Source organism: Rattus norvegicus, chromosome 14 (assembly GCF_021556685.1).
Source record: "Rattus norvegicus strain SHRSP/BbbUtx chromosome 14, alternate assembly SHRSP_T2T, whole genome shotgun sequence".
NCBI lineage: Eukaryota > Metazoa > Chordata > Mammalia > Rodentia > Muridae > Rattus > Rattus norvegicus.
Window position 1 is genome coordinate 81,834,494 of NC_141547.1, and position 26,670 is coordinate 81,861,163.

General features: G+C 45.9%; 1 protein-coding gene across 2 annotated transcripts in view; it reads right to left on the reverse strand.

The window, feature by feature from the left end:
- Maea (macrophage erythroblast attacher, E3 ubiquitin ligase) overlaps positions 1-12,046 on the reverse strand; it is a 33,425-nt gene extending 21,379 nt beyond the window's left edge. The window contains exon 1 of one of the 2 annotated variants that reach the window (NM_001008319.2): positions 11,945-12,046. In NM_001008319.2, coding sequence (NP_001008320.2) covers positions 11,945-12,013 — 69 coding nt within the window. In that variant the 5' untranslated portion in view covers positions 12,014-12,046. Of the gene's footprint in view, positions 1-11,562 lie in introns of both variants that reach the window. The other variant, XM_087582749.1, reaches the window with a different exon arrangement.
- Between the last annotated feature and the right edge of the window lie 14,624 nt (positions 12,047-26,670).

Sequence of the window (26,670 nt, forward strand, 5' to 3'; positions counted from 1 at the left end):
TGATCTGCTGAGCCCTGAAAGCAGCAGCTTGCTCTTCCACCTGCCAAGCAGCACGTTCACAGTGTCAGCTACTTCAGGGCCTCTTTCCCTCAAGCTGTCTCCATACTTGCCTTGAGTTTTCTGACATTATCTGCTGAACACTCCCCACCCCCACTGCCATGGCCAAAAAAGGGTGCTTTAGCTTGTCATTGTGTTTCTAGCCATTTCCACTAGTACAGGAAGGAAAGGGCTTGCTTGGTTAGTTTTGCTTTTGGATGACATGAGGTGTTTACTGTTCACAATTAAGAAGCCACAAGGGGACTGGAGTGATAGTTCAAAGGGTAAAAGCACTTACCTCTTCTTCCAGAGGACCTGAGTTTAGTTCCTGTCACTCATTTGGTGGCTCACAGCCTCTCTAATTCCAGTTCCAACGGATCCAATGCCCTCTTCTGACCTCCACAGGGATATACATGTATGCAGGCAAACATTCATTCGCATAAAATTAATAATCTTAAAAAAAGCCTCAGAATAAGCATTCTAAGCATTTGCTAAGACGTCAACCTTACCTTCTGAGGAGGAGGCTATGCCCTAGAGAGGCATACAATCCCATCTCTACCAATCACAGAAGCTCTGTGCTACACAAAGCTTCTCCCCCAGGTATGGTCACACAACCCACACAGATAGCAACCATCTAACCCCTACTTCAAGTGTACTTCTTTAAAAAACTGCGTTTCTTGTCTAATTCTAGAAAGCCATAATACAGTGTGGCTGATGAAGATCAAGATGAAAGGAGAGCCATCGACATCACGGCTCCTTTTTCCTAGGCCCTGCTTCATGTCCATCTTTAACTCACTGGTCTCACAGACCTGTTCTATGCCAGCAGTCCATTTGAGAAAACCCAAGCAGAGTAACACAGACAGCGCACAATGCAGCGTAGTACACTCTGCTAAAGGTGGCATGGCATGACACCAAAAGGCACCACAGCCAGTCTCGTGTGGTCATCCTTGACTCAACGCAGTGATCCAACCTAAGCCAAGTCTTAATGCACCAGTGACAACTCACATGAGTGAGGCTCACACTCGGTACGCAGGTAACACAGCCCACCTGCAGTCCCAAGTGCCTGGTCAATACGGTTCTGCTCTTCTTGGTGTTTCTCTTGTTCTAAGTAAAAAGCTCTGTCCAATGCACAACATGTACAGGCATCACTACCACCTCCACACGGTAGCAAGACACACACTACTACTGCCCGTCTTCCACCAGCTGTGCCCTCTCTCAGGCTCTTTCAGTGTCATCACTGCCAGCTCAAGGTTCATGCTGGCCACTTCTTCCAACTGGCATGTTGTTGTGGACAGACATCTCCTCAGGATATGACACAACTGGCCACTGACGGTACAGAGGGCAGTGGCTGAGCTCAGTGCCTACTGCATGACCAGCTGACCACTAAACTTTATTTTAAAAGTTTTGTTGTATTGTTGTTGTTGTTTTAAATGTGTATGGGTGTTCTGCTTGCCAGGAGTGTGTGCTTGCCCTTGGAGGTCACAAGAAGACATCAGACTGCCTAGAACTGGAGGTACAGATGGTTTTTAGCTGCCATGTGGGTACCTCTACAAAAGCAAGTGCCCTGTTAAACTATCTCTCCAGCTCCCCACTAAACGTTCCTAACAGTTGTATCTAACTTCTACTTCATTTTGCCCATTTTGTTTTTCCAACACCTTTACTGAGATATTATTCATCCTTCAAGTTCATTCATCTAGCAACTATGATTCTTTAGCTTTTCTTGTTTACAAAAAACTGCATTTACTATCACAATCTCTTTTCAAAACATGCTTTTAAGCTCACAATTATATTGTTATAACTCTATTTCTCCTCGTCTGGCCACCACTGATGTACTTTCTTTTCTTTTTTTTTTTTTTTTTTTTGTTCTTTTTTTCGGAGCTGGGGACCGAACCCAGGGCCTTGCGCTTCCTAGGTAAGCGCTCTACCACTGAGCTAAATCCCCAGCCCCTGTACTTTCTTTTTAAGTATTGGTTGTTTTCTCATTTGCAGCCAAGGTCTGTAAAGCCGGACATCCTAGCAGAATGACTTTGAGAATCAGACCATTGTAGGCCCTGGCCCTGGAAAATGAGACTATAGCACATTGGCCAGAACCTGCTACAGGGTCCTGCCCAGCTAGGATGAGTCAGAGATCTATCTTCTATCTGGAGAGGGATGAGGACTGGGAATATTAACAAACATTTGCATGTTTGGAGTTCTTCCGATATGAAATCAGGACTCCGCAAAGGGTCCACTGAAGGTCCTTCCCAGCTGCCCACCTCACTAGCTTTGTCTCGCTCTTCTCCAGATGCTGTTTGAGCCACTCATATTGCACATCCTTAGACATCCTTCACTCATCCATACACTCATCCTTCAGCAGATGACCCCTGCTCTGCCTGGACTACTCTTTTAAAATTCCTATAGGACTTCTTACATGCATACATGAAATAAGATCATAGCCACCTCCCACTGCACGCTGACCTTAGCCCCCAATACAATACAATACAATACAATACAATACAATACAATACAATACAATACACTCATCTCAATTTTCCTCCTTCTTTCATCCCTCATAACCAAGTAAATCCAGTAAGTGCTGCCAATACATGCATGGGCGCTGGGCCATCCAATGGAGAGTGGGAAACCCACCAATGGCCACAACTACAAAGAATGCTTCTACTTTCCCAGGAGCTACTGATCTCCAGTGGCTCCTGAGTAAGGAGTTGGGACCTCAAGAGTTCTACCCTATCCATGCTGGAAGTCCGAGTCTTCGATTTTCTGCAGGTCCTGTGCAGGTAACCATACTGTGGTGTGCTGATGAGTGCTTCTTGATGTTTTCTGAGCCTTGTGCCACTACACTGGTAGAATGGCCAGAATAATACTTAGAATTACCTTTACCCTTCAGCAGAGCTTCCATGAGCAACACAGTGCAGTGGATAAAGTACTGGTTGTAGGAGGAGAAGGCAGAAAGAAGCAGAATTGCCATTTCAGTGGGTGACACAAATGAGAATCCAGGAGATAGAACAGAGGGCTGAGGGACATCTGCAGGAAGAGAGGTTGTTGTGGCAGTAGAGGAAAGGCATCATGAAGAGCAGGGCTGACTCCTCTTAAAACTCTTGACCTTTACTTATGGAACCACCAGGCAAACCATATGGCCTATGAACTGTTAGCTATCTGCAAAAGGATATGACGAGCAGAGGTAGAAGGAGCAACCACCTGGGAGGCCACATCCACTTGACAGAGATGAAACCAATCCATCCACACATGGCAGCAGCAAGTGACAGGGTAGGAGGTTCCCACTCAGGTGCTCATAAAATATATCGAAGAACAGGTGTAGGAACAGGGTTAAGGTCAAGCTTCCTCCAAATTTCTGGACCCAGGGGCTGTCCTTTATTGTAGGAGGAAGGTGGGAGTTGGTTTTGGAGAAGGCAATTAGATCAAAGCTTAAACCAAGATAGCAGAACCCGAAAAACCCTAGCACTCAGGCATCCAAGGCAGTAAGATTGAAGAGTTAGGGCTAGCCTAGGTTACCAGAGACCACACCTATAAAGAAGAATGATTCTATTTCCCCTAGCAGCAGCTGTGAACTGTTGGCAGTTGAGTAAGGGGATGGCAATCTCAAGAGTTTCTCTCCTACCCATACTGTAAGACCCTCTTTCAAAAGTAACACAGAGATTTAGAAGTTCCACTTTAGGGGCTGGAGAGATGGTTCAGTGGTTAACAGCGCTGGCTGCTCTTCCAGAAGACCCAGGTTCCATTCTCAGCGCCCACAAGGCAGCTCACAACTGTCTCCAGTTCCTGGTCATCCAATACCCGACACAGACATACATGTAGGCAAAACACTAATGCACATAATAATAAAAATTTAAAAATCATTTAAAAAATGTTTCATTTTAACCATGCTAAACTAAGCACCTTACAGAGTTCAAGGTAATGCTTTTCAGGTTCCCAGAACAGGGTTCTAGGGCACATCAGCCATGTAGATAGATAATCCCTTTTAAGTCCACAGACTCATGTGATCACCAGGAATCCAACTACCAGGGTCAAGCTTGGGTGCTGTTCCAGTATTCTGCAGATAGTTTAATAATGAAGAATGAGAGTTGGCTGTGAGCCTGGGAAAGCTGGGCAATTAACTACTGTGGAAGTCAAACAAGAATGTGCCTCAAGACTACAGAGAAGTCACTAGCTTCGAAAGGTCAAGATGGACACCAGGATATGTTAGCAGGTTCCTGTGAATGGACATATGGTCAAAGGGTCTGAGCCCTATAAGGTTGCCCAGTGGCCCTAGCAACAGCATGGCCAGGGACAATATGAGCAAAAACAGAGGAAAAGCTACTTTAAAGACAGTTGTCAGAGAGAGAGAGAGAGAGAGAACGTGACACTTTGCTCGCTGGATAACTAGACAGGAGCCAGTATTAGTACATCATTTAATTGTCAGGGATGAAGATGAGCAGGGTAGGGGACAGATGAGCAGGGTAGGGGACAGATGACTTATTTCTAGTCACTGGAACAAGGCAATGAGTATAGGCAAACAGGTCACAAAGGAGAACCAACCATGAGCACAGCCCATGGGGTGGCCCAGGCACAGGAGTTGAAGGTGAAAAGAGAACTACAAGAAAGCAAGGAACCCTCCAAAGGAGCCACCAGGGCCCTCAGAAGTGGGGGCAACTGCTGAGCCAATGCGGAGTCCAGAGATGGTTGACTCTAGGGTGGAATTTATCCGACCTGTATGGACGGGAGGGAGGCCGATGTTGCAATCAGGCAGGAGTGGGTTAGAAGACTGATTCTAGGAAACAAAGAAGGGACATGCCTGCCTAGAAAAGCATGCTGGAATTCAAGAAGTGAACAAAAGTGACTCTAAGTTTTAAGGAATTTTCCAACCAGACAATGGAGAAATTCATTTAGCCAATGGCTGTTTATCATGACTCTGTGCCAGGTACTTGGGATGTGCTAGGACACAGCAGTGACCGAAACATATTCTAAAGGAGACGCCTAACAGAAAGAAAGGAAAACATTCACAAGTGTAGATAATCCTGTTGAATTATATTATTGATAATTTGGTTTTTAATAAAGAAACCAAAACAGGGAAGGGATGGGAGGCTAGAGACATGGTTCAAGGGTTAAGAGCATGTGTTGCCCTAGAGGATCTGGAGTTTGGTTCCCGGCACCCACTCCAGGCAGCTCAAAGTGCAACTCTAGCTCCAGAGACGACACCTCTGGCCTCCTCAAGTCATCTGCACCCATAAGCACATACCTACATGCAGACACACATCTAATTACAAGTAAACCTTTAAAAATTAGTAAATAAGGAGGATGCAGAGGTGCAAGCCCTTAATCCCAGCACTCAGGAGGCAGAGTTAGGCAGATCTCTGAGTTTTAGGCCAGCCTGGTCTACATGGTAACTTCCAGAACAGCCAGAGCTATATAGAGAGAGACTATCTCAAAACAAACAAATGGGAATTTAAAAACAAAAACAGGGTAAGAAATGACCACAAACCTTTATGTTATGTGGGCAACAATAAGCTACAAGTGGGCTACGTACTCCAGGTTCTGTAAGTCTAGATGTAGCCAGTCTGTGTTTATAAATGTTCTGCAGGAATTCTGGAAGGAAGGCCCCCTGCAGAGCTGGTCAGAAGGCACAGCAGTGTTCTCGACCTCCCACCTAGACATGAAGCCCTCCCACCTAGACATGAAGCCCGTCTCCCAGCAGCTGCTATTAACTAAGGATCTTAAAGATCAAGAGGACAGGAGACTTGGAGGTGTGACTCCATGTGTGCTTAGAGGGTAGGGAGACAACCTAGGGGCTGTAGCCTGCCATGGAACAAATCCAGAAGAGACTGTCTTCAATTAGGATGGTAAGTAGTGGGTCTGAGGCTTCAAGGCCAGAATCTATTGCTCATTTTGCAAGTGGCACTCCTGACCTACCTCTCAGATAACCAAAGAAACATACACTGGGTGGCTGGCCACTACATGAGAACTTAAGAAGCCTAGCTGGAGGCAGAAGCCTGAGATCAAGCACTAAGGCCACCTCTCAAGGTTAACTAGTGACACCAAAGAGCAAGCAAAAAGATTTGAGATTGGGGTTGGGGATTTAGCTCAGTGGTAAAGCGCTTGCCTAGCAAGCGCAAGGCCCTGGGTTTGGTCCCCAGCTCCGGAAAAAGAAAAAAAAAAAAAAAAAGATTTGAGATTGTGGAGACATAGTAAAGGTACCTATAGACACCCAGAATGGAATGAAGAAAACCTGGAGAGAGGGGTGGCAGAGCAGTATGAAGGGGAAAGGAGGAGAAGGTGGAGAGAGCAGCAATAGCTGCTGTCTACATACTAACAGACCACCCCAATAAGGTGGGAGCTGGGCAAGTGCAATAGGAAAGCAGGAAGAAACACAAGTAGAAGCCTTATAGGGTTAATGTAGGGCATGTGGTACCCATAACTGTCATGATACACAAGGACAACTGGGCTGGTAAAGGTCTAAAAAGACAGAAGAGTAGGAAAGAGTATCTCAAAGGACAGCAGAAGAGGCTGGGTGTGGCGGGGCATGCCTTTAATCTCACTACTTGGGAGCCAGAAGTGGATCTCTGAGTTCAAAGGCAGCCTGGTCTACAAAGCAAGTTACAGGACAGCCAGAACTACAGAGACATTGCCTCAAAACCAACAAACAGGATAAGAGGGAAGGTAGCCTGGCTGGGTAGCACCAGAGGGTCACAATCAGACATGTAAAGCCAGGTCAGTATTCTCTCCCTGCAGTCACATTCTGTCAGACAGTTACTAGTTGTTACAACAGGAAATAATTCCTTTCAAATTTTCAAAGGAATGGCTCCTATGCCTAAAGAGTCTGTAGCAATACACACCACACACCACCACTGGCAGAACCTGAACTCAGTGACATTGAGTCCCATGAGACTAGTGGCAGTCATGGGATGTCCCCAGATGGATACACACACCAGCTATAGATGCTGGTCAGTCTCCTTTCTCCTAGGCCTAGGGCCGCACACTACTGACTAGGTCATCCCAGTCATTATCACCCTGTTGGCCTATGTGCCTTCTGAGGCACTGTCAGCTGAGACTTTACAGTCCACTTGGCTTCACAGCACCAGCTATTATCTCCAGGATCACTGGCTGACAGTCAGTCAAAGGAGCCCAGTCCCCTTCCACTACCCAACTTCACTTTGGCTTCACTGAGATCTTTTTAAAAAGTTATTTTTTATGTCTGTACATGTGTGGGAGGACATGAGTGCCACAGAGTGTATACAGAGAGGTCACATTACAACTTTTAGGAACTGGGTTTCTTCTTCTACCACGAGGCTTCCAGGGATCAAAATCAGGTCATATGTTTGTCAGCAGGTGCCTTTACCCGCTGAGCCATATCGCCCATCTTGGTTATCTTTAACACTCATTGGTTAAATGCTTTCCTTGGGCAGGGTATGAATTCCAAGAGGACAGAATACACAAGTACCTTTCATAACACCTGAGGGTCCTCATGAGGCCTGATAGGAAATTCATCAACAACTGCTATCACAGCGAAGGCCAAGGCTTGTCCCTAAGGCCCGGGCTTTACAGTAGTACTGCAGCCTCCTGGATATGCCCGCTCAAGTCCCTTGCCACCCTTGCCTCAGCAGAGCAGTGCCTCAAATATGGTCCGCCTACCACAGAGAACTATGTATTACAAAGTACTTTGTTTTCCTAACTCAAATCTGTTTAATTCAATAACTCTGAAAAAACAAAACCTGGCAGCTATCAAGGAATTCAAGACTACACTTTCTAAACTCAGTAGGCATCCACCTTTAGGACAGACAGAGGTATGCCAATAGGACACACATCACTCAAACATCTGACAAATCAAAGACAAGGTGACTGAGGGAAGAGGACATAAGCATCAGGGCACATGTCCTAAAGAACAGAAGGAGCTCAGGCTGGCCCATTGATGACAAATGGCAGGGTCTAAAAGGAAAAGAAAGGAGGCTGCTTCAGACAGATCACAGAGTGTTGAAAGGTGGCAGGGTTTGATAAATGAGCAAAATCACAATGTTCTAAGTACCTATGAGGGCAAAGAGTGGATCAAGTATCCTTAGTATCACACAGCCTGCCCACTGAGAACAGCTGGCTCAAGTTTGATTCCCTTATAGCCACCACCTAGTGGCTATAGTCTATATATGTAGTGTGTGCATGTCCCAAGTCACACTTCTATGGTCATTAGCATCTCTCACACTTGATGTCCTCCCAATCCAGCCAACATCAGGTTTGCAAAACTGCTCTATAAGTTTAATACAGGTCATGTACTGGGCACTCACACTTTCTCTGTGATAATTCAGGCTGTGAATTTCCAAAGCAGTATTTGGTTAATCAGTCTGTTATCAAATGCAAGGCAGGAAAGGGCAAGGAAGTATTTCTATAAGAAAAGCTTCAAGGACACCAAAGATTATGCTTGAGAATACTACACCCAGGTTTCTGTAAAGCACAGAAGAGCATCAGCAGCTGTGTATGTGTGTGTGTGTGTGTGTGTGTGTGTGTGTGTGTGTGTACGTACACTCGAGTGTCCTTGTGTATGAGAGAACTGTGGAAGCTGGGAACCTGACTGGACTCCAAAGAGATCAAGGTACACTACCAGGGTGAGATCAGGAAGAAGCTGGGGTCCAGGGCCAGCTACCCCAATATCTTCAGGTCCTGACACTTGTCACCTGATTTAGGTGGCAAGCAGAGAAGGTGGCACAACACTAGGCTACAGCTATCTGAAAGGGGAAAAAAGTAGAATATTAATGGAATGATCTCTTCAGTGGACTAATTTAAAGAAGTAAAATCTCCCTTTATAACAACAACAAAAAGCTTAAAAAATAATTCAAATGGGATCTAAGTTTATGATGCTGGGTCAACAAATCCTAGTCTCCCCTTGCTACAAAGGGCTGTCTGTCACTTTCAATCTGGCACCAGACAGACTTCAATAGGAAAAAAAAGGTTGCAGTCAGAATACAAGAGGATGTCTCTTGAACTACATTCCCAGAGCTCTGAAAAACACAGAACAAGTCCCCTAGAGCAACATGCAGTCCAGAGGTCCTCATTCTGCTGACTTTGTATCCAAGGCAACCTAGCAATGTCTGGAGGAATTCTGGGGATACTCCTACACCTGGTGGGCAGAAGCTAGGGACACTACTGGGATAATGAAGCTGAAAGGTTCCAAGGTTTATCAAGAAGTCTGTGCCAGGCCGCCACTATGGAGGAAACACAGAACAGAAAAGAACCATGCCCAGGGTCAGGGGATGCCAGCAGTAACCCCTTACAGGAAAGTGACAAGGCTGCCAGGCACCTCAGCCTGCAAAACCAGACATCTTGGTGTGCTGCTTAAGTCCACCTGCCAGTTCCCAAGCCTGCACATCCAAAGAGGCCTCGCTTGGCAGGTGAAGAATCTGTCAGTAACAAACATATATAAATTATAAAAATTTCAAAGAATAAATCTTAAAAAATTTAAAAACCTGTCCAGCATACTCCAGCTCCCACTGCTTTTCAGGAGCCCTCCAGCCACCAATCTTCACTTCTGGGAGGGACCCCAACCCACATGCCATACATACATCAGGACCCTCAGGCTGACCACAAACACACTCTTCTGGTATTGATTCTCCGTCAATAAACACTTCTGAATCAAAGTATAAAGTACCGATCATCAATTACTCTTGAAAAAGTACAGGAAATGGAGCTACGTGTGTAGCTCAGTTGGCAGAATGCTTGCCAATCATGCAGAATGCCCTGGATTTGATACCTATCACTGCGCAAAGTGGGTGTGGTAACAATGCCTGAAAACCCAGCATTCAGGAGTCAGGAGGATCAGAAATCCAAGGTCATCCTTAGCTGTCCAGTGAGCTATAGGCCAGCTAAGGCTACATGAGACCTCAAAAAACAAAGAACAAAACCAACCAAACAACAATAACCTGAAGGGAAAACAATACAAAGCAACGATGCTGTCAACAAAGCACAGAAGTAAGGCGAGGATCCGAAGCACCCGGCGTGGTCCTACTTTTTCAGGGAGGGAGTAGCATTTCCACTCACGAAAACTTTGCTTACTACCGTTCTTCGAAAAGAGGAAAAGAAGGAGAAAGAAAAGAAAGAGATGTGATTCTGTTTAAGTGACACCATCACCTCTCTGTACCTGCATGAGGATTCACACAATTGTTTTCACCAGAAGCTGTGCAATAGCTTTGGAATGCAAAGTGCATTCTTGGTCCCCAGAAGACTGGAGGAACCCTGACCATCCAGTTCACTGCCTAATGCATTCAGTCAGCCAGAGAGGGAGGGAGCTCTGAAACCCTTCCTGCCTGTGAGTCCCAAATTCACCAGCCAGAACAAATAACCCTGCTCTCCCACAGCAACTTTCCTGCAACAGGCCTGGAGGTCCTGGCTAGGCCTGAAAGTCAGTGGTTACAAGTCCAGTGATAGAAGTCCTCAACTATAGACCACTGGAAGCTTCAGTGTCTCCATCTGTCAGCTGTCAGAAAGTCAACTGTGCCAGGAAACTATGGGATTGCTAAGAGTCACCTGGTTCATGGCCTACAGAAGCCTGTCTCAAAAAAAAGGCCTGAGGGTGTAGTTCAGTAGCAGAGCTTTTAGCCTAGCACGCACAAGGCCTAGGTCTGTCACAACTACCTCCTATCCCCACCCACCAAAAACATACATTCTGAACATCTGGAAAAAAAAAAAAAAAAAAAAAAAAAAGACTGGTGATGTTTGCTCCCTTCCTTGGCCAAATAAAACACAGGATACAAAACATTGATCAAATATGGCTGCCCACCTACTATGGAAGAAGAGCAGCCGGGCCTTGCTTCTGCCCTCCTGTGACGATAAACTACTTCAGAGCAGTCAGATGTCACAGGGATAATGACAAGAGATGCCTTCCCAGGGAATGCCGAGACTTCCATGTGCAATATGCACTCACTCACTCCACCCTCAGGGGAAAACAAGTGCTCCCTAGGGCTTACATCTGACAAGGGAACACCAGCAGTCAGGTGCCTCCCATACACAATCTGGGTCTCTCTAAGCACAGAAGGCAGTCTAGCCTAGAACCTGCAGTCTACAACCTTAGATAAACTACCCACCCACCACCAAGCGACCACTCAAGTCACCACAGAGATGGATGAGGTGTCAAGTGCTCCAGAAGAAAAGGTGCCCAGACCTCAGGAAAGGAATGTAGAACACGAAGGCAAAGCCGGCCTTCCTTGGAACGACAGAATTTTTTTCTCTGAAGGATTTCTTCCCAGGTGCTTCACCGCAGTCCATCCAGTCCCATTCAACCCTCTAGTAACTTGAAGAGCCACTACCAGTCTTCTATCAGGGATGAACGTTTGTCCTAAAGGAACGCACTGGCGCAGCGACCACCCAAGGTCACGCCCCGGAAACCAAGGGCAGGAGCTGCGCTGGAGTTATGGGGACGCCCTGCGAGGCAGGGTGCCACCGGGTCGCCAGTGTTCCCCACTGGCCCCCTAATTAGCACCAGAGGCATGCCCGCCACGCCCCAGGCCGAGCTTCCGGAAGGACGCCCGGGGAGGGGGGGGCGCCGCGACCCACCTCCACGACCAGGGCCCCTAGTTCTCCGTGCCCGCCGCCGCTTGGGCCGTGGCTTCGCTGCCCCCACTCGGACGGCCCGCAGCCTCTAGGCTTTGAGGGCTGGGCGGAAGGCAGGTCTCAGGCTCTGCCGCCCGGACCTCGGAAGCCCTCTGACCCTGCGGCCCCGTGCCATCTAGGTCACAGTACACCGAGAAGTCCCCGCTGGCCCATCGGGAGGCCCCGGCCCATGCACACCGCGCTGGAGAGCCGCAGCCCCACCGCCCCCGACCCCGCCCCCGGCCGTGCAGTCCCTCCAGAAGCGACTCCCGCGCCGACCCAGCCACTGCGCCCCCGCGACCCCTCCGAAGATACGGTGGCGACCCTAGCCGCACCTAGAACGCACCTTGAGGGTCGGGTACTCCTGCACCTTCAGGGTCATGGACAGCTGGGCCGCCGACTCCTGCACCGCCATCTTGGGCCGGCCGAGCGGAGGAGGCGGGTACGGGGCACGCCGGATAGTGACGTGCTACGCGCGGGAGTAGGCGGAGCGGCTGTGCGTCTGCACCAATCGTGACATCGGGCCGCCCGAGCGGAAGAAATCCAGGGCCAATCATCTTTCACGAGCTCAACCAATCGCCGACAGCTCTAGAGAGCGGCTTCCTCATTGAATTGTCCGCCGGCGTAGGCCGCAGATGCAGATTTAATAGAGCCGAGATCCTGACGCCATGTACATTCCGAGAGTTGGGGCTGGAACGGCTCACGTTGGAATCGCACCCCCAAAACACACACCTCTGAACTCGCCTCTCCTAGTGGTTACAGGCCCTGCCTTAGCGCTCGGTGGCCGTCATCTCTGGGTGGTCACTTAGGGGCGCGGTTATTGCCATCCGGGAACTACTTTCCTTCGTCTCCATTTTCGCAGATTAACAGCCCTGGAGTCCAGGAGCAGGCTTCCCAATAAAAGATAAAGAATGTTTATAATAGACTAGGACAGGAAGAGGCCATCAAGCATCTGGGCTTTTCTGCCAGTAATAGCATAAGGAACTCTTGGGAACTGCTTTTGCTAAAAAGCCATGACTCCTTGATTTGGGTCCAAAAGGCACCCGAAGGTGTTCAGTCCCTGACCTACACTTGTAGTCAAGTTGGATTCCTGGAACAATGGTAATAATAAGTTAACATCTTTCTAATAAAAAACTAAGCAATGTTGGTCTTCCAGGACCCCCAAGTAAGAGCAATTATTTATGATGTAAGCCGCACCCTACAGCACAAGTTGCCAGGACCTGAGAATCAGCCTCAGACATGATGACATCTTTGAACCAACTGAAAAAACAGAACTGAAATAACTACCAGCCAGGCCACACTTTGACTGGGATTGCTTAGTTAACATAATCTCTTACCTCTATTCTAGTTTTTTCTCTATTTTGAACTCAAATTGGCAGTTGGTAGACAATAGATTTGGGGGTCACTGAAACCATTTATCTGAACTGAATGGCCACTTTTTTTTTCTTTTTTTGATGAATTGAACCTACCTCATATTTGCATGATTTCTGCAGAAGACAGAAGAGAGCATTAGATTCCCCAGGAACCGGAGTTACAGATTGTTGTGAGACAAGCACATGGGTGCTGCATACTAAATGAACATGAGTCCTCTTCAAGACTAGCATGTGCTCTTAACCCATGAGCCATCTCTCCAGTCCCCCTCACCTGCTTTTAAAATTGTATTTAATTCCTTAGGAAATGACTTCCACATTGAGTTGTCTTTTGTATTTTACAGATTTGGTTCTTTTTTTTTTTTTTTTCGGGGCTGGGGACCGAACCCAGGGCCTTGCGCGTCCTAGGCAAGCGCTCTACCACTGAGCTAAATCCCCAGCCTATTTTACAGATTTGGATCTTGGTTTTGTTTTCTTGAGACTCTATCTTGGAACTCTCTATGTAGACCAGGCTGGCCTCAAACTCAACAGAGATCCTCCTGTTTCCCAGAGCCTCCTTCCCAGATGGTACCATCTCCCCTGCATGTTCCATGCCTCCCTCCCCCAGTTAGTCTTTAATCTTAGAATTAGATGATGAAGAAATTAGTGACCCTGAGGCCTCCTGTCCATATTTGGACAGTGGTATTATGCACTCCCCTCTGTAGCCATCCTGGCTGACCTGACTCTCTCTCTCTCTCTTTAATATATATATATATATATATAATTTATATTATATAATATGTAATATTAATATAAATTATATAAATTATATAAATATATATTATATAATATAAAAAAGCTGTCTTCAGACACACCAGAAGAGGGCATCAGATCTCATTACAGATGGTTGTGAGCCACCATGTGGTTGCTGGGATTTGAACTCAGGACCTCTGGAAGAGCAGTCAGTGCTCTTAACCACTGAGCCATCTCTCCAGCCCCTGTCCAAGTCTCTTATATAGTCACATTTATGTTCAGGGCTGTAATATAAGATGTACCATTGGCCCCTTAGAAGCCAATTTTGTGGCTTCCTGAAGTAAAAACCAATCCATAGTTATTTTCTTCTCTGATGCTGTCAGGATGGTATGTCTAGGGTTGTAGGAATGAAGTCTATTCTGTTGATTTAAAGAATAAAAAGGGGGTTGGGGATTTGGCTCAGTGGTAGAGCGCTTGCCTAGCAAGCGCAAGGCCCTGGGTTCGGTACTCAGCTCCGAAAAAAAGAAAAGAGAAGAAAAAAAAAAAGAATAAAAAGGCAGGAAAAGCAAGGCCTTAGCACTTAACCAAGTTTCGTTGAAAGCAGAAGCACATACACAAAAGCACGACAAACACCGAAAGACGCTCTCTTCTCAGTAGGGAGGGAACCAAAAGATGGCGCCAGAGCCTGCTCAGATGGTAGGGAGATTTTAATATTTGGGGATGGGGTGAGTCCACTCTATCCTTTGGTTGGTTTGGGCTCTGGCAGGGGATTGTATGATCCAAACACAGGGAAGCTGATTGGTTCCCATCACAGGAGACCTCTAGTGGGGGGATTGAAAGTCTCACCCAACAGTTCCCTCTGGAACAGTGAGATTCAGAAAGCCCACCAAGTCTGTGTCTTAAAGAAGAAGAACCAGGAAGTCGGCCATCTTAAATCTTAGCGTGAAATTATCTTAAATAAAAAGCACGCTGATCTAATTAGAGCCTCCTTCCCGTTTTTCTTCCGACCAGGGGTCTGTCTGATTCCTAGTTGCTCATCTCCATACCAAGCAATCATATTCTAGAGACATTGAGCTTAATCAGAAATGTTCAGCAACATTTAAGTGACAGTTTGAACACTGAAGCTGTAGACCTTACGTAATCTGATTGGATCCTTCACTCTAGAGCAGTGCTTCTCAACCTTCTGAATGTTGTGACCCTCTAATGCAGTTTCTCATGTTACGGTGACACCCAACCATAAAATTACGTTGTTGCTAATTGTAACTGCAACTTACTAACTCTAACTGTAACTGATAGCTGTAATTTTGCTACTGTTATGAATCGTAATGTAAATATCTGACATGCAGGATATCCGATAGGCAACCCCCAAAGGGGTTGCAACCCACAAGTTGAGAATCACTTTAGAGTTTCTTATATTTGAAGATAAAACTGCATTGGAACTATTTTTCAAACAAATGTTTGAGGGTGGAAAAAAAAACCTTAAAAGGAAGAAAATATTTAGTTGGTCCCATGGTTTACAAAAGTTTCAATCTATGGCCATGGTCACCTGACTCCTCTACTTTTGGGATTCTGTGTGTTGAGACAGAAAGAACATCATGTCAGGGAATGCGTGGTGAAGTAAAGTGTTTCTTTGTGGCTGTCTAGAGGCTCAGAGACCAAGACACAAGAACCCTCAGTTGTAGCACACTTGAGAAACTAGAGAAAGATGAATAGTTTTTTTATCTTTTTATTTTGCAGAAGTGGTGGACATCAGCTTAGAGAAAAAGAAGAGATGGCTGATGCCCTAGTTCGATATGGTATAGTAGGTTTTTTTTTTAAGTCTCTGATCATGAAAACTTCCTGCCCCTTATTCCCATAGGCTGATACACCACAGAGTTAAAATATTCTCACTTGTCTCCGAATCTGTATCATATTCATTCAGCACACGAGCCCTTCCCTAATGAGTATACTGGAGCTTGGGATGGTTATGATCCTGAGAGCTGTCTCAGAGGAGACTGCCTGTGACTTTTCAACCCTAGAGTGGACTGAGAGCACATAGACAAGAAGATCCAGCTGCAGCTGAGGAAGGCCTAATGCCTGCAGCTTATCATCCTATGACTCTTTGATGAGCTTTGAGTGCACCTAATACTAAAATGGACCCTTAAAAAAATATTTCTTGGGGTTGGGGATTTGGCTCAGTGGTAGAACGCTTGCCTAGGAAGCGCAAGGTCCTGGGTTCGATCCCCAGCCCCGGAAAAAAAAAAAAAAAGAAAAAGAAAAAAAATATTTCTTACAAAGATCAAGAGAGGAAAGGTTCGGGGACAAAATATGTTCTTTAAAAGCATAGTCCCCATACCTCCCTTCCTTCAACCAAACTCCACATCCTAATTACTCATTCAGGGTTTATGTTTAAAAACCTCAGGGTCAGGGTTGGGGATTTAGCTCAGTGGTAGAGTGCCTGCCTAGCAAGCGCAAGGCCCTGGGTTCGGTCCTCAGCTCCGGGGGAAAAAAAAAAAAAAACAAACCTCAGGGTCGAATCTTTCCTCAACAGTGCTACCAGCAAATACCAGGTCTTCAATACTTGAACCTTTAAGCGGGATGGTGTACTTCATAGGCAAATAATAGAATCCTGTCTCTGTCTCTGCTTCCTGAAGACTTCCATTCATTTCACAGTGCATTTGACCTATCCTCAGGAATATCCCAATGGTCCCAACATTGCTTAAGAGTTCAAAGTCTTGGGGTTGGGGATTTAGCTCCGTAGTAGAGCGCTTGCCTAGCAAGCTCAAGGCCCTGGGTTCGGTCCTCAGCTCCAAAAAAAAAAAAAAAAAGAGTCCAAAGTCTTCTTCTATAAGTGTCAAAGAAAACTCTTAGCTATGACCTCCTGTGTGAAACCAAACCAAGTTGTATGCTTTCAACATACAATGGCCCAGGGTAAAATATTCGTGTTATAATCAGGGTACTCTGGAGGAAGAGAGTTAAAGTGATGGAATGTGTGTGTGTGTGTGTGTGTGTATCAGGCTTTGTTAAATGAGATGTAAGATAATGACAGTGGCCAAATCACACCTGAGACACAAAAAAAATCTGGTGCTCGGTCCTTCAGTCTAGGAGCCTCAACGACTCCCAGAAAAACTGTCCCTCACTGGAAGGTGGTGATCAGTAGTCACTTGGTCCACAAGACAGGAAGCCCCATGAGTCCTAATCTGGTGCTGGGAGCCTCAAGGCTCTGGGGAGTCACTAGTCCCTATCCCACAGTAAAAGCCTGGAGACACTGGCTCTTAGTTAATGAAGGAACCAGCAGCAGAAACAATGGGCAAACCAGCTTGGCAGTAAGAAGGCAGAATAAGGGCCGGACAGATGGCTCAGCAGTTAAGAACACTGACTGGGGGTTGGGGATTTAGCTCAGTGGTAGAGCGCTTGCCTAGGAAGCGCAAGGCCCTGGGTTCAGTCCCCAGCTCCGGAAAAAAAAAGAACCCCCCCCCAAAAAAAAACAAAAAAACAAACAAAAAAACAAACCAAAAAAAAAAACACACACTGACTGTTCTTCCTGAGTTCAATTCCCAGTAATCACATGGTGACTCAGAACCGTCTGTAATGGGATCTGATGCCCTCTTCTGGTGTGTCTGAAGACAGTGACAGTGTACTCATCTACATAAAATAAGAAGAGGAGGAAGAGGGGGGGAGGAAGAAGGAGAGGGAGAGGGAGAGGGAGAGGGAGAGGGAGAAGAAGGAGAAGGAGAAGGAGAAGGAGAAGGAGGAGGAGGAGGAGGAGGAGGAGGAGGAGGAGGAGGAGAAGGAGAAGGAGGAGAAGGAGAAGGAGAAGGAGAAGAAGAAGAAGAAGAAGAAGAAGAAGAAGAAGAAGAAGAAGAAGAAGAAGAAGAAGAAGAAGAAGAAGAAGAAGAATAATCAGGGCTCCTACCAGAAGCTGCCACTCACATCATTAAAGGCAATTGGTGAATATAAATTGTGGCAAATTGACATTAAAGCCAATCATAATGAGTCTCATTCTAAAACAGAGGAATAAAGGGGATAGAAAGGAGGCATGAGACCAGAACAAGGCAGACATGCAGCTCCAGGCCCCATGTTCAGCACCCATGACGTGTGAACGTTGCTTGGTTGTCTTCAGCTGGCTTCTCTCACTGTCAGTGGCTTTCTTCAGCAGATATTCAATACCCCTGGCATCCCCAACATCTAGATCCAACGCCTGGATCTGGAACTGGTTTTGTCCAGGCTGACCTTGAGCTCAGAGATCTCCTTGCCTTAGTCTCCTGGGCTTCATAGCCACTACGCCTCAAGATCTCCATGCCAAGATCCAGGTCAGAAACTTATATCTCCCAGCCTCAAGATCAGGATCACAGGTGAACCTTCCAATTCTGGGTCAAAGTTCCTTCCAGACATGGTTAAGTTGGCAACCAGGAATATCCATTACAGAGGGTGTAAGATCCTGGAGTTACAGACAGTTGTGAGCTGCCATGTGGGTGCTGAACCCGGGTCCTCTGGAGGAGCAGGCAGTGCTCTTAACCATGAGCCCTCTCTCCCGCTCCCAGTTAGTGATACCAACTTCCATTTTAGTCACTTTCCATCGTCCTGACAAAACACCTGAGAATAAGACATAAGAGGGTAGGATTCACTTCAACTTATGATTTCAATCTGGTCATTTGACTCCGTCATTTCTGGGCCTCTGGCTTGAGGAGCAGGGAGTATTTGGTGGAGCAAAGTAGCTTCTCATAGCAGGTGGGAGGTAGAAAAAGTGAGAGAAGGCTCAGAAGACAAGATAGACGCGCTCTTCATAGGCTCGCCCCCAAGTGATCCACTTCCTTTAACTAAGCCTCGAGAGCACCAAACAAGTCAAGTTAGTGCCTAATGACCTAGCTGCCTGCCAGGAGCTCCACTAGATAGAATTTAGCTTTCAATTGTGAACCTTATTTGGAAACACGTTCTTCATAGGCCAGCCATACTGCGTACTTTCCTGAGTGATCTTTTTTAATGCAAAGATGTTGGCTAACTTGGGTCTTTTATTCTAAAGATGGATCCTGTGCCAGTCCCACCCTTACTGAATTTGCACAGAGAAATGAGAATTTGGGTATGTAGGCAGCTGTCTAGCTTCTGTGACTTGGAACCTCTTGGCCTTGACTATTGGGACCTGGAGGAATGGTTACTTTTGAGCTCAGAGGGACCTTGATGCTCTGCAGCCACATAAATCTTTGAGGGAGCCAAGTTGTTGCATATTTATTCATTTTATAGAATGTATTAATTATGCCATTTGGTTATGACATTTTTATATATTATGTAGTATATAAGTCTCACAGCCTTCCAAAGTCAAACACTTTTAAAAGGCCTCAAGAAAAATCCAGTGTCTCTTTCAGAGTCAAAAGTTTCTTAACAGTGAGCTACTATAAAATAAAAAGTAAGTTAAATACTTTATTTCAAGAGAGAAGTACGATCATATCCAAGTAAAACCAAACTCCAACAGTATAAATCACTCCAAATCTAATGTCTTGAGTTCGTTCATGATCTTCTGGGCTCCTCCAAAGAACCTGGGTTACTTCCCCAGCTCCATGCTCTACAACACACTCAAAATATCTTCTAGGCTCAGGCTGGCTCCGCTCCACAGCTGTTGCTGTTCTTAGGGGTCAGTCCATGGTAACGCATCTTTAAAACCTTGGGGTCTTCTGCTGCAGCTTGGCTACACGTTTGTCAATAGCTTCTCCTGTGCTCTTTCATGGGGCCAAGCCTTAACTTCTCTCTATTACTCCTTCAATCCTAGGGCTTCAGCTACTACTGGGGCTGCATCTCTCCTGGCCCTCCTAGTGCCAAGACTCAGCTGCTTTTCACGACCCCTTCCTTCACGCCTTCAAAACCAGTACCATCTAGATGACTCTTACACATTATCAAGGTCAGCTAACAGCATGAGGGACAACATTAGCCACCTATGGAAGACAGTTTCCATGTGCTAACTCTGAGGAAACGCTTCCCAGAAAATTTCATTTCTGTGTTGCTGTTCTCTTCTTAATCACTGCTAACTTCTTACAACCAGCTAACCAGCATCCATTGTCCCAGCAAAGCAAAGGGACAATGTTTCTGGTCTCTTGTTAGCCACAGCCAATTCTTCAGCTCCAGCTGACCAGAACCCAGAACCACAGATTCTAGATGCAAATGCCCTGATAGTCTTTGCTTTCCTCAGAAATTTCACAAGCCAGGCCTCCATTGTTTGCACTGTGTCTTAGTTAGGGTTTTACTGCTGTGAACAAATACCATGACCAAGACAACTCTTATAAGGACAACATTTAATTGGGGCTGGCTTACAGGTTCAGAGGTTCAGTCCAGTATCATCAAGGTGGGAACAAAACAGCATCCAACCAGGCATGGTCCAGGAGGAGCTGAGAGTTCTACATCTTCATCTGAAGGCTGCTAGCAGAATACTGACTCCCAGGCAGCTAGAATTAGGGTACTAAAGCCCATTCCCACAGTAACACACTGAGTCCAACAAAGCCATACCTATTTCAACAAGGCTACAACTTCAAATAGTGCAATTCCCTGGGCCAAGCTTATACAAGCCATCACACACTGCTCTCAACATTCTTATTTTCCAAACTGCTACAGAACAGCTCACTGAGCTCTTAGCACTCAATGCTTTTTCTAGCCCAGAGTTCCAAAGTCCTTCCACAATCCACCCCACCACCACCACCACATGCATACACCAAACAAAATTATCAGGTCTGTCGCAGCAATACCCCACTCCTGGTACCAACTTGTCTTAGGTAGGTTTACTATTGCTCTGAGGAAATGTGTCCAAAAGCAACTTTGGGAGGAAAGAGCTTATTTCATACATAGTTCCATATAACAGTTCATCGTCAAGAGCATTGAAGGCAGGAACTCAAGCAGGGCAAGAACCTGGAGGCGAGAGCTGATGAAGAGACCATGGAGGGTGCTGCTTACTAGTTTACTACTCATAGCTTCCTCAGCCTATCCCACCAGCCCAAGAATAGCACCACTCATGATGGACTGAGTTCTCTTTCATTAACACTAGTTAAGAAAATGCCCTGACAATGGGATGCCCAAGAGGAATCCTGAGAAGAATCCAGTATTGATAGCATGGCAGAAGCCATAGGCCTCAAACCAGTCTGGTAACTCATTGCAATGAACATTTGCAAGTAAAGATGTGTAGACAAATGGGTATACTGTGTGACACACAGTAAAACACCATAGATCCCACATTGAGATTTTGTTTTTTATCTTTTATTTTTTGTTTTCTTTTGTGAGGTAGTTTGCAAGGGTGGAGGGTAGCTATGAAGACCCTGGGAGATGAATGGGGTTCAAGTGCAAGATGTGAAATTCACAAAGAATCGATAAATTTTATTTTAATTTAAAAGAAAAGGAAATGCCCTGTAACTTGTAAGATGGCTCATTGGTTAAGAGCCCAGGCTGCTCTTCCAGAGGATCCAAGTTCAAGTCTCACCTCCTACACAGAGACCTATAATCTGTAACTCTAGTTCCAGAGATCAGATGCTCTTACACAGACACACATACAAGCAAAACACCAATGCACATAAAAAATTAAATCATTTAAAAATTTATATGTATGTTCACACATATATATGAAAATGCCCTAGAGTCTTGCCTATACCTGAGCTCATGAAGGCATCTTTCTTTCTTCCTTTCTTTCTCTTTCTTTCTTTCTTCCTTCCTTCCTTTCTTCTTTCTTTCTTTCTCTCTTTCTTTCTTCCTATCACCCCCCACCCTCTGAGAAAGGGTGGTGTAGACTGTGTACTCCTGGCTATCCTGGAACTCCCCCTGGAGACCATGCGCAAACTCAGAGGTCCGTGTGTGCCTCCACCACCCAGCTATGGAGGCATTTTCTTAATTATGATTTCCCCTCTCAGGTGACTTTAGCTTGTGTCAAGCTGACGTAAAACCATCCTGTATGTCAGACAGGCACCATCTCTCGTGCTGGGCCTCCACCAACCCTGCAATTGCTCTGTGTCTCTCCCCATCCAATTAACTTTCACATCTCAGTTTCCTGGCTGACCTTCTTTGAGGGTGAAGGCCAGGTGAGGGGGGTGGGGGTGGGAGATGAGGGTGAGGGTGAGGGTGAGGCAAGAATTCCTTCCCCCTAACCAAGGCTCTTTCCAACAGTCAATTAGTTTCTCCTGGAGTCTACCTAGAGCCACCTTGAGCCTCATTTAGCTCAAACTCAGGTGGAGTGGGAAGGTCACAGATGTTGCTTCTGAAATTCCTATCTCCCCCAAGGGCTTCAGGAGCTGCTGCTGCTGTGTGTGTGTGTTGGGGGGGCACTCTCAGAGTCACACAAAGGAATACAGTGACAGAAACCATGGCAATTACTCTGTTGTAAAAAGGTTATGCCAGAACCCAAATGGGGCTAGTGTGCTTTCTCGGCCAGCTTGACCTCTGTCGTTTATACCTAATGAAGGTGGTAACTGTGTCTCATCCTACTGGTGGGATCTGACTCATCTGGCTAGTTGGCATGAAGGGGCGAGAGGGAGCTTAGGGAATATGGGCTCTTATCAAGCTAATGACCGTCATAGAAAACAAACAAATAAGGAAAAAACAAGGAAATAAAAGTAAATTTTCACACTGAAGACAAACACCGAATGCATTTATTTATTTATTTTTTTTTTTACTTTTTTTTTTTTAACTTGAGTATTTCTTATTTACATTTCGAATGCTATTCCCTTTCCCGGCTTCCGGGCCAACATCCCCCTAACCCCTCCCCCTCCCCTTCTATATGGGTATTTTTTTTTTTTAATTTTTATTTTTTTTTGTCAAACTCAGCACCTGGCATGACACTACTCTGGTTCTTGGTCTAAACTTCTAAAATCTTAAGCTTTAAGCTCTGAATGACTCAGCATGCAGTAGCTGTCTACTCTTACTAATGGCTCTGTCAGGGGACTGGCTGTGCGGTATCCAAGCCTTCTGGAAGTCACTCCTGAGGAGAACCAGCCAGAGAAGAGAGACAGGGAGACCACTGTTAGCCTGGGGACTTGGTGTCACGCGGTGCCTGGAATCCGCACACCCAGCAGGCGCTCGCTCATTTCAGAGTCCCTGGGACAGGCTCACCGCCAGTGCACGAGAAAGCAAATATGGCGGTATTGGGTGTCACAAAAAGAAAAGGCACTGCTGTGTATTTTTTGTTTCATTCTTGAAGCAGTGTCTTGCCTCAAACTCATCTTCCTCCTGGAAAGACTTTATTGCGAGGTGGGCTGGGGTTTCTGCAAAACCAACTTAAGCGTTTTGTCATTCAGGGGATCTGTGCCCCGGGAGCCCAGATCCCTGCTGATTTCATCGGGATTTGACCCCATGGGGATCTGACCCCCGAGAACTTTGAATCGTAGATGCAGCTGTCAGTCAGCTGCTTCCTCTCACCCTCCCACGCCTGAACGTGATGACAACAGGTTTACATCTTGGTAAGTGCAGAGCCAGAGTAGGCACAGCCAAGAGTGGATCAGGATCTTCACCTGCAGCAGACAGGGAGAGCACGGGTCATTTCCAAAGCAATGTTCTCCCTCAGCACAGGCAGCGTGGGACTATATTTAGGGAGTCTATTCGTAAGGGGGTTGAGCATACACACTCAGTTAAGGAGCACATTCTTTTTTTTTTCTTTTTCTTTTTTTTTTTTTTCCCCGGAGCTGGGGACCGAACCCAGGGCCTTGCGCTTCCTAGGCAAGCGCTCTACCACTGAGCTAAATCCCCAATCCCTAAGGAGCACATTCTTAAGGGTCTGGGGGGCAGTCTGAGGAGGAGGGGAATGGGTAATGGATATAAGTGAAATGCGTTGTATAAATGTGTGAAATTCTCAAAGAGTAAATAAAAAAATATATTTCAAAATCGGAATAAAGGGCCGGAGAGATGGCTCAGCAGTTAAGAGCACTGGCTGCTCTTCCAGAGGACAGGGTTTGATTCCTAGCACCTTCATGGCAACTCATAACCATCTGTATGAGGTTATGATCTTGACCTCTGATGCCTTTTCTGGTCTCCTTGGGCACTGCATGTACATGATGTACAGAGTGTTCTGGCAAAACACAAACATAAAAGTCTCAAAATATATGTTCAACAACACCACCACCATGACAGCCAAAAAAGGAATACATTCCTGAGTGTCCTCTGTTTAAGGTAATCGAGGAAAAGATAGACTTGCTTAGCTCAAGGCCATGGAGCAATCACTGGGCGCCGTGGCAACGATGCCTTTAGACCAGGTACTCCAGAGGCAGAGGCACGCGTTATCTCTGTGAGCTTGCGATGACTAACGTTATGTTTTAAGCTAAAGTTACAGTGCTTAAGAGATCTATAAAATGATCAGTTGCTCTCATGTCTTTAATTCCAGCTCTCGGGGGACAGATGCAGGCAGATCTCTGTAAGTTTGAGGCCAGCCTGGTCTACAGAGCAAGTTCCAGGATATCTAGGCCTACACAAAGAAACTCTAAATCAAAAAGCCGGGGGGGGGGGCAGGGGGTGAGGCAATCTATAAAACTGACTGGAGAGATGGCTTAGTGATTAAGAGGAATGGCGGGGCTGGGGATTTAGCTCAGTGGTAGAGCGCTTACCTAGGAAGCGCAAGGCCCTGGGTTTGGTCCCCAGCTCCGGAAAAAAGACCAAAAAAAAAAAAAAAAAAAAAAAAAAAAAAAGAGGACTGGCTGCCCCTCCAGGGGACCAGGGTTCAAATCCCAGCACCTACATGGCAGTTCACAACTGTCCATTACTCTACAACTGTCCATTACCCTAGTTCCAGAGAATCTGAAACCCTCACACAGATATATATTCAGGCAAAAGACCAATGCACATGAAATAAAAAATAAATTCTCTGTGTGTGTGTGGGGAGGGGGAGAGTGGGAGGGAGAAGGGGTGGGGGATGGGGGACAGAGAGAGAGAGAGAGAGAGAGAGAGAGAGAGAGAGGTGTCTATAAAAGGTGTGGTGGACACCTTTAGTCCCAGCACTTGGGAGGCAGAGGCAGACAGATCTCTGAGTTGGAGGCCAGCCTGGTCTACGGAATAAGTTCCAGGACAGCCAGGGCTACATAGGTGAAACTTTGCCTCAAAAATGAAACAGGCAAACAGAAAACCCAAGAGATCTACAGAACAAAAATACCTCTAACTTGTAAGCCCCACTTGTCCAAGGTCAGATAACGTCCCAGAATGCTGGGAGCTGTTCTTGTAATTCTGCAGTGTATGGCATTCAAAACTGTTGTTCATGTAAGATAGCAAACTGCGTGCTTTCACTTCTGTAAACAAGCTTGCTTGCCCTGATTGCACATAGAGATGATGTGTCTTGATTATGCGTACACAAAAAGAGTATCAGGATGAATGCCTGACCCTGATTTCATGAGGCAGGAAGTATGTGGCCTTTTGAGTTTTCCTTTGTAAACCCCTGACTAATATAATTTGGGGCCATGCCTTGGGAATCTTGAAACTTGGGGGGTAGACCTGCCGCCGGTATCTAATAAAGCCTCTTTAATAGGTATCATGATCAGACTGGTGAATCTCTGAACAACCTCAGATTTATAACAAGTTCAAGGCCAGCTTGGTCTATATAGTGAATTCTTGGCCAGCCAGTGATGCATTGTGTGTGTGTGTGTTGTGGTGTGTGTGTGTGTGTGTGTGTGTGTGTGTGTGTGTGTACAGGAATAACTCTGGATGGTCATGCTGAGCTCACACCATATTGTTTTAGCTCAAAATATATGCATTGTAAAGGGGCAGTAACAAAGGTGTCTGCCTCGTTTAGCAGCTAACAATATTTTTCTTTGACTACTGTGTAGAGAGGAAAGTATATGACGTGTGGGGTGAGGGAGCACAGCACACCTGTGAAAGTCAGAGGATAACTTTTTGGACTTGATTTTATCCTTCTATCTTTATGTGGGATCTGGAGACTGAACTCAAGTTGTCAGGCTTGTTTGTTGAGAGAGAACCTTTACCCAGGGAGTCATTTGGTCAGCCTTAGATTGGCTTTCTAAATTGAAGTTGCCCTTGTGGTTACTTTGGACCACGTGTCTTTTCACAGGCAGTGAACACCTGCCAATTCTGTCTTAAAACTTAATTCTTGAATAAACCATACACTTCACATCAAATGGTAAGATTATGGAACTGAGTGATTTGTTGGCAAGAAAATAACATGACTTGATTTTCCCTCGAAATTATTTAGTAATACAACCTATAATCAGCTTCTATGGTTAGCTAGAGACTGAAACTGTCCAAACCACATAATTGATATTTTCACATCTGCTTATAAATGTCTCCTAGGAAATGGCTTCTGGTTACCTCCAGGCTGGCAGTCCAGAGGCCCTTCCTTGGACGGCCAGAGGTGGACAGGGAGGGGCCTCAGAAGATTCCACCAGGGGTGGGTGCTTAGATAGGAACTTGCTTGGTTGTACCTGAGGTGGTGGTAAGCATCCTAAAATTACAAAGCCAGGTAAAGACGAAGCTCTGTGTCTTGGATCCAGAAAGTCTGCCTTAAGTTCAGTTTCTCTAACAGAGGTCAGCACAGCAAACTCTGGTGACCAAGAGCTCTGGTGATCAAGAAGAGCTACCGTGAGACGCACCCCATGATGTGCTTCTGTAGCCTGGCTATACTATATGTTAGGAGAACTGAGGCAGTGTTTCTCACTCCGAGCAGTTGAGCCAAGCAGATCATGAGAGAGAATGTGCCCCAAACAGTCACTAAAACCACCCATTTCTGAGGCCACAATGAAAATATTGCAAGGTAAGTCTGGGTATCCTTGGTTGTAATGTCTCAGAGTAGATAATAAGAGATGTGGCCCTTTAACCATCCTGGTAGAAATGAAGATATTCTAAAGAAAGACACTAAGACTGTGTCCTTCCCTTTGGTTAGCACAATGGTCCCCTAGAAAATGAAATTTTCTCCAGGAATCTGAAGCTGGAGGAAGGGAGAGCTAAAACACTCACACTATCCAGGAGAGGAACTTGTCCCCCAAGAAAGAGACTTCTGACAATTGATCTGGTCATTTTATGGGACAAATTAATG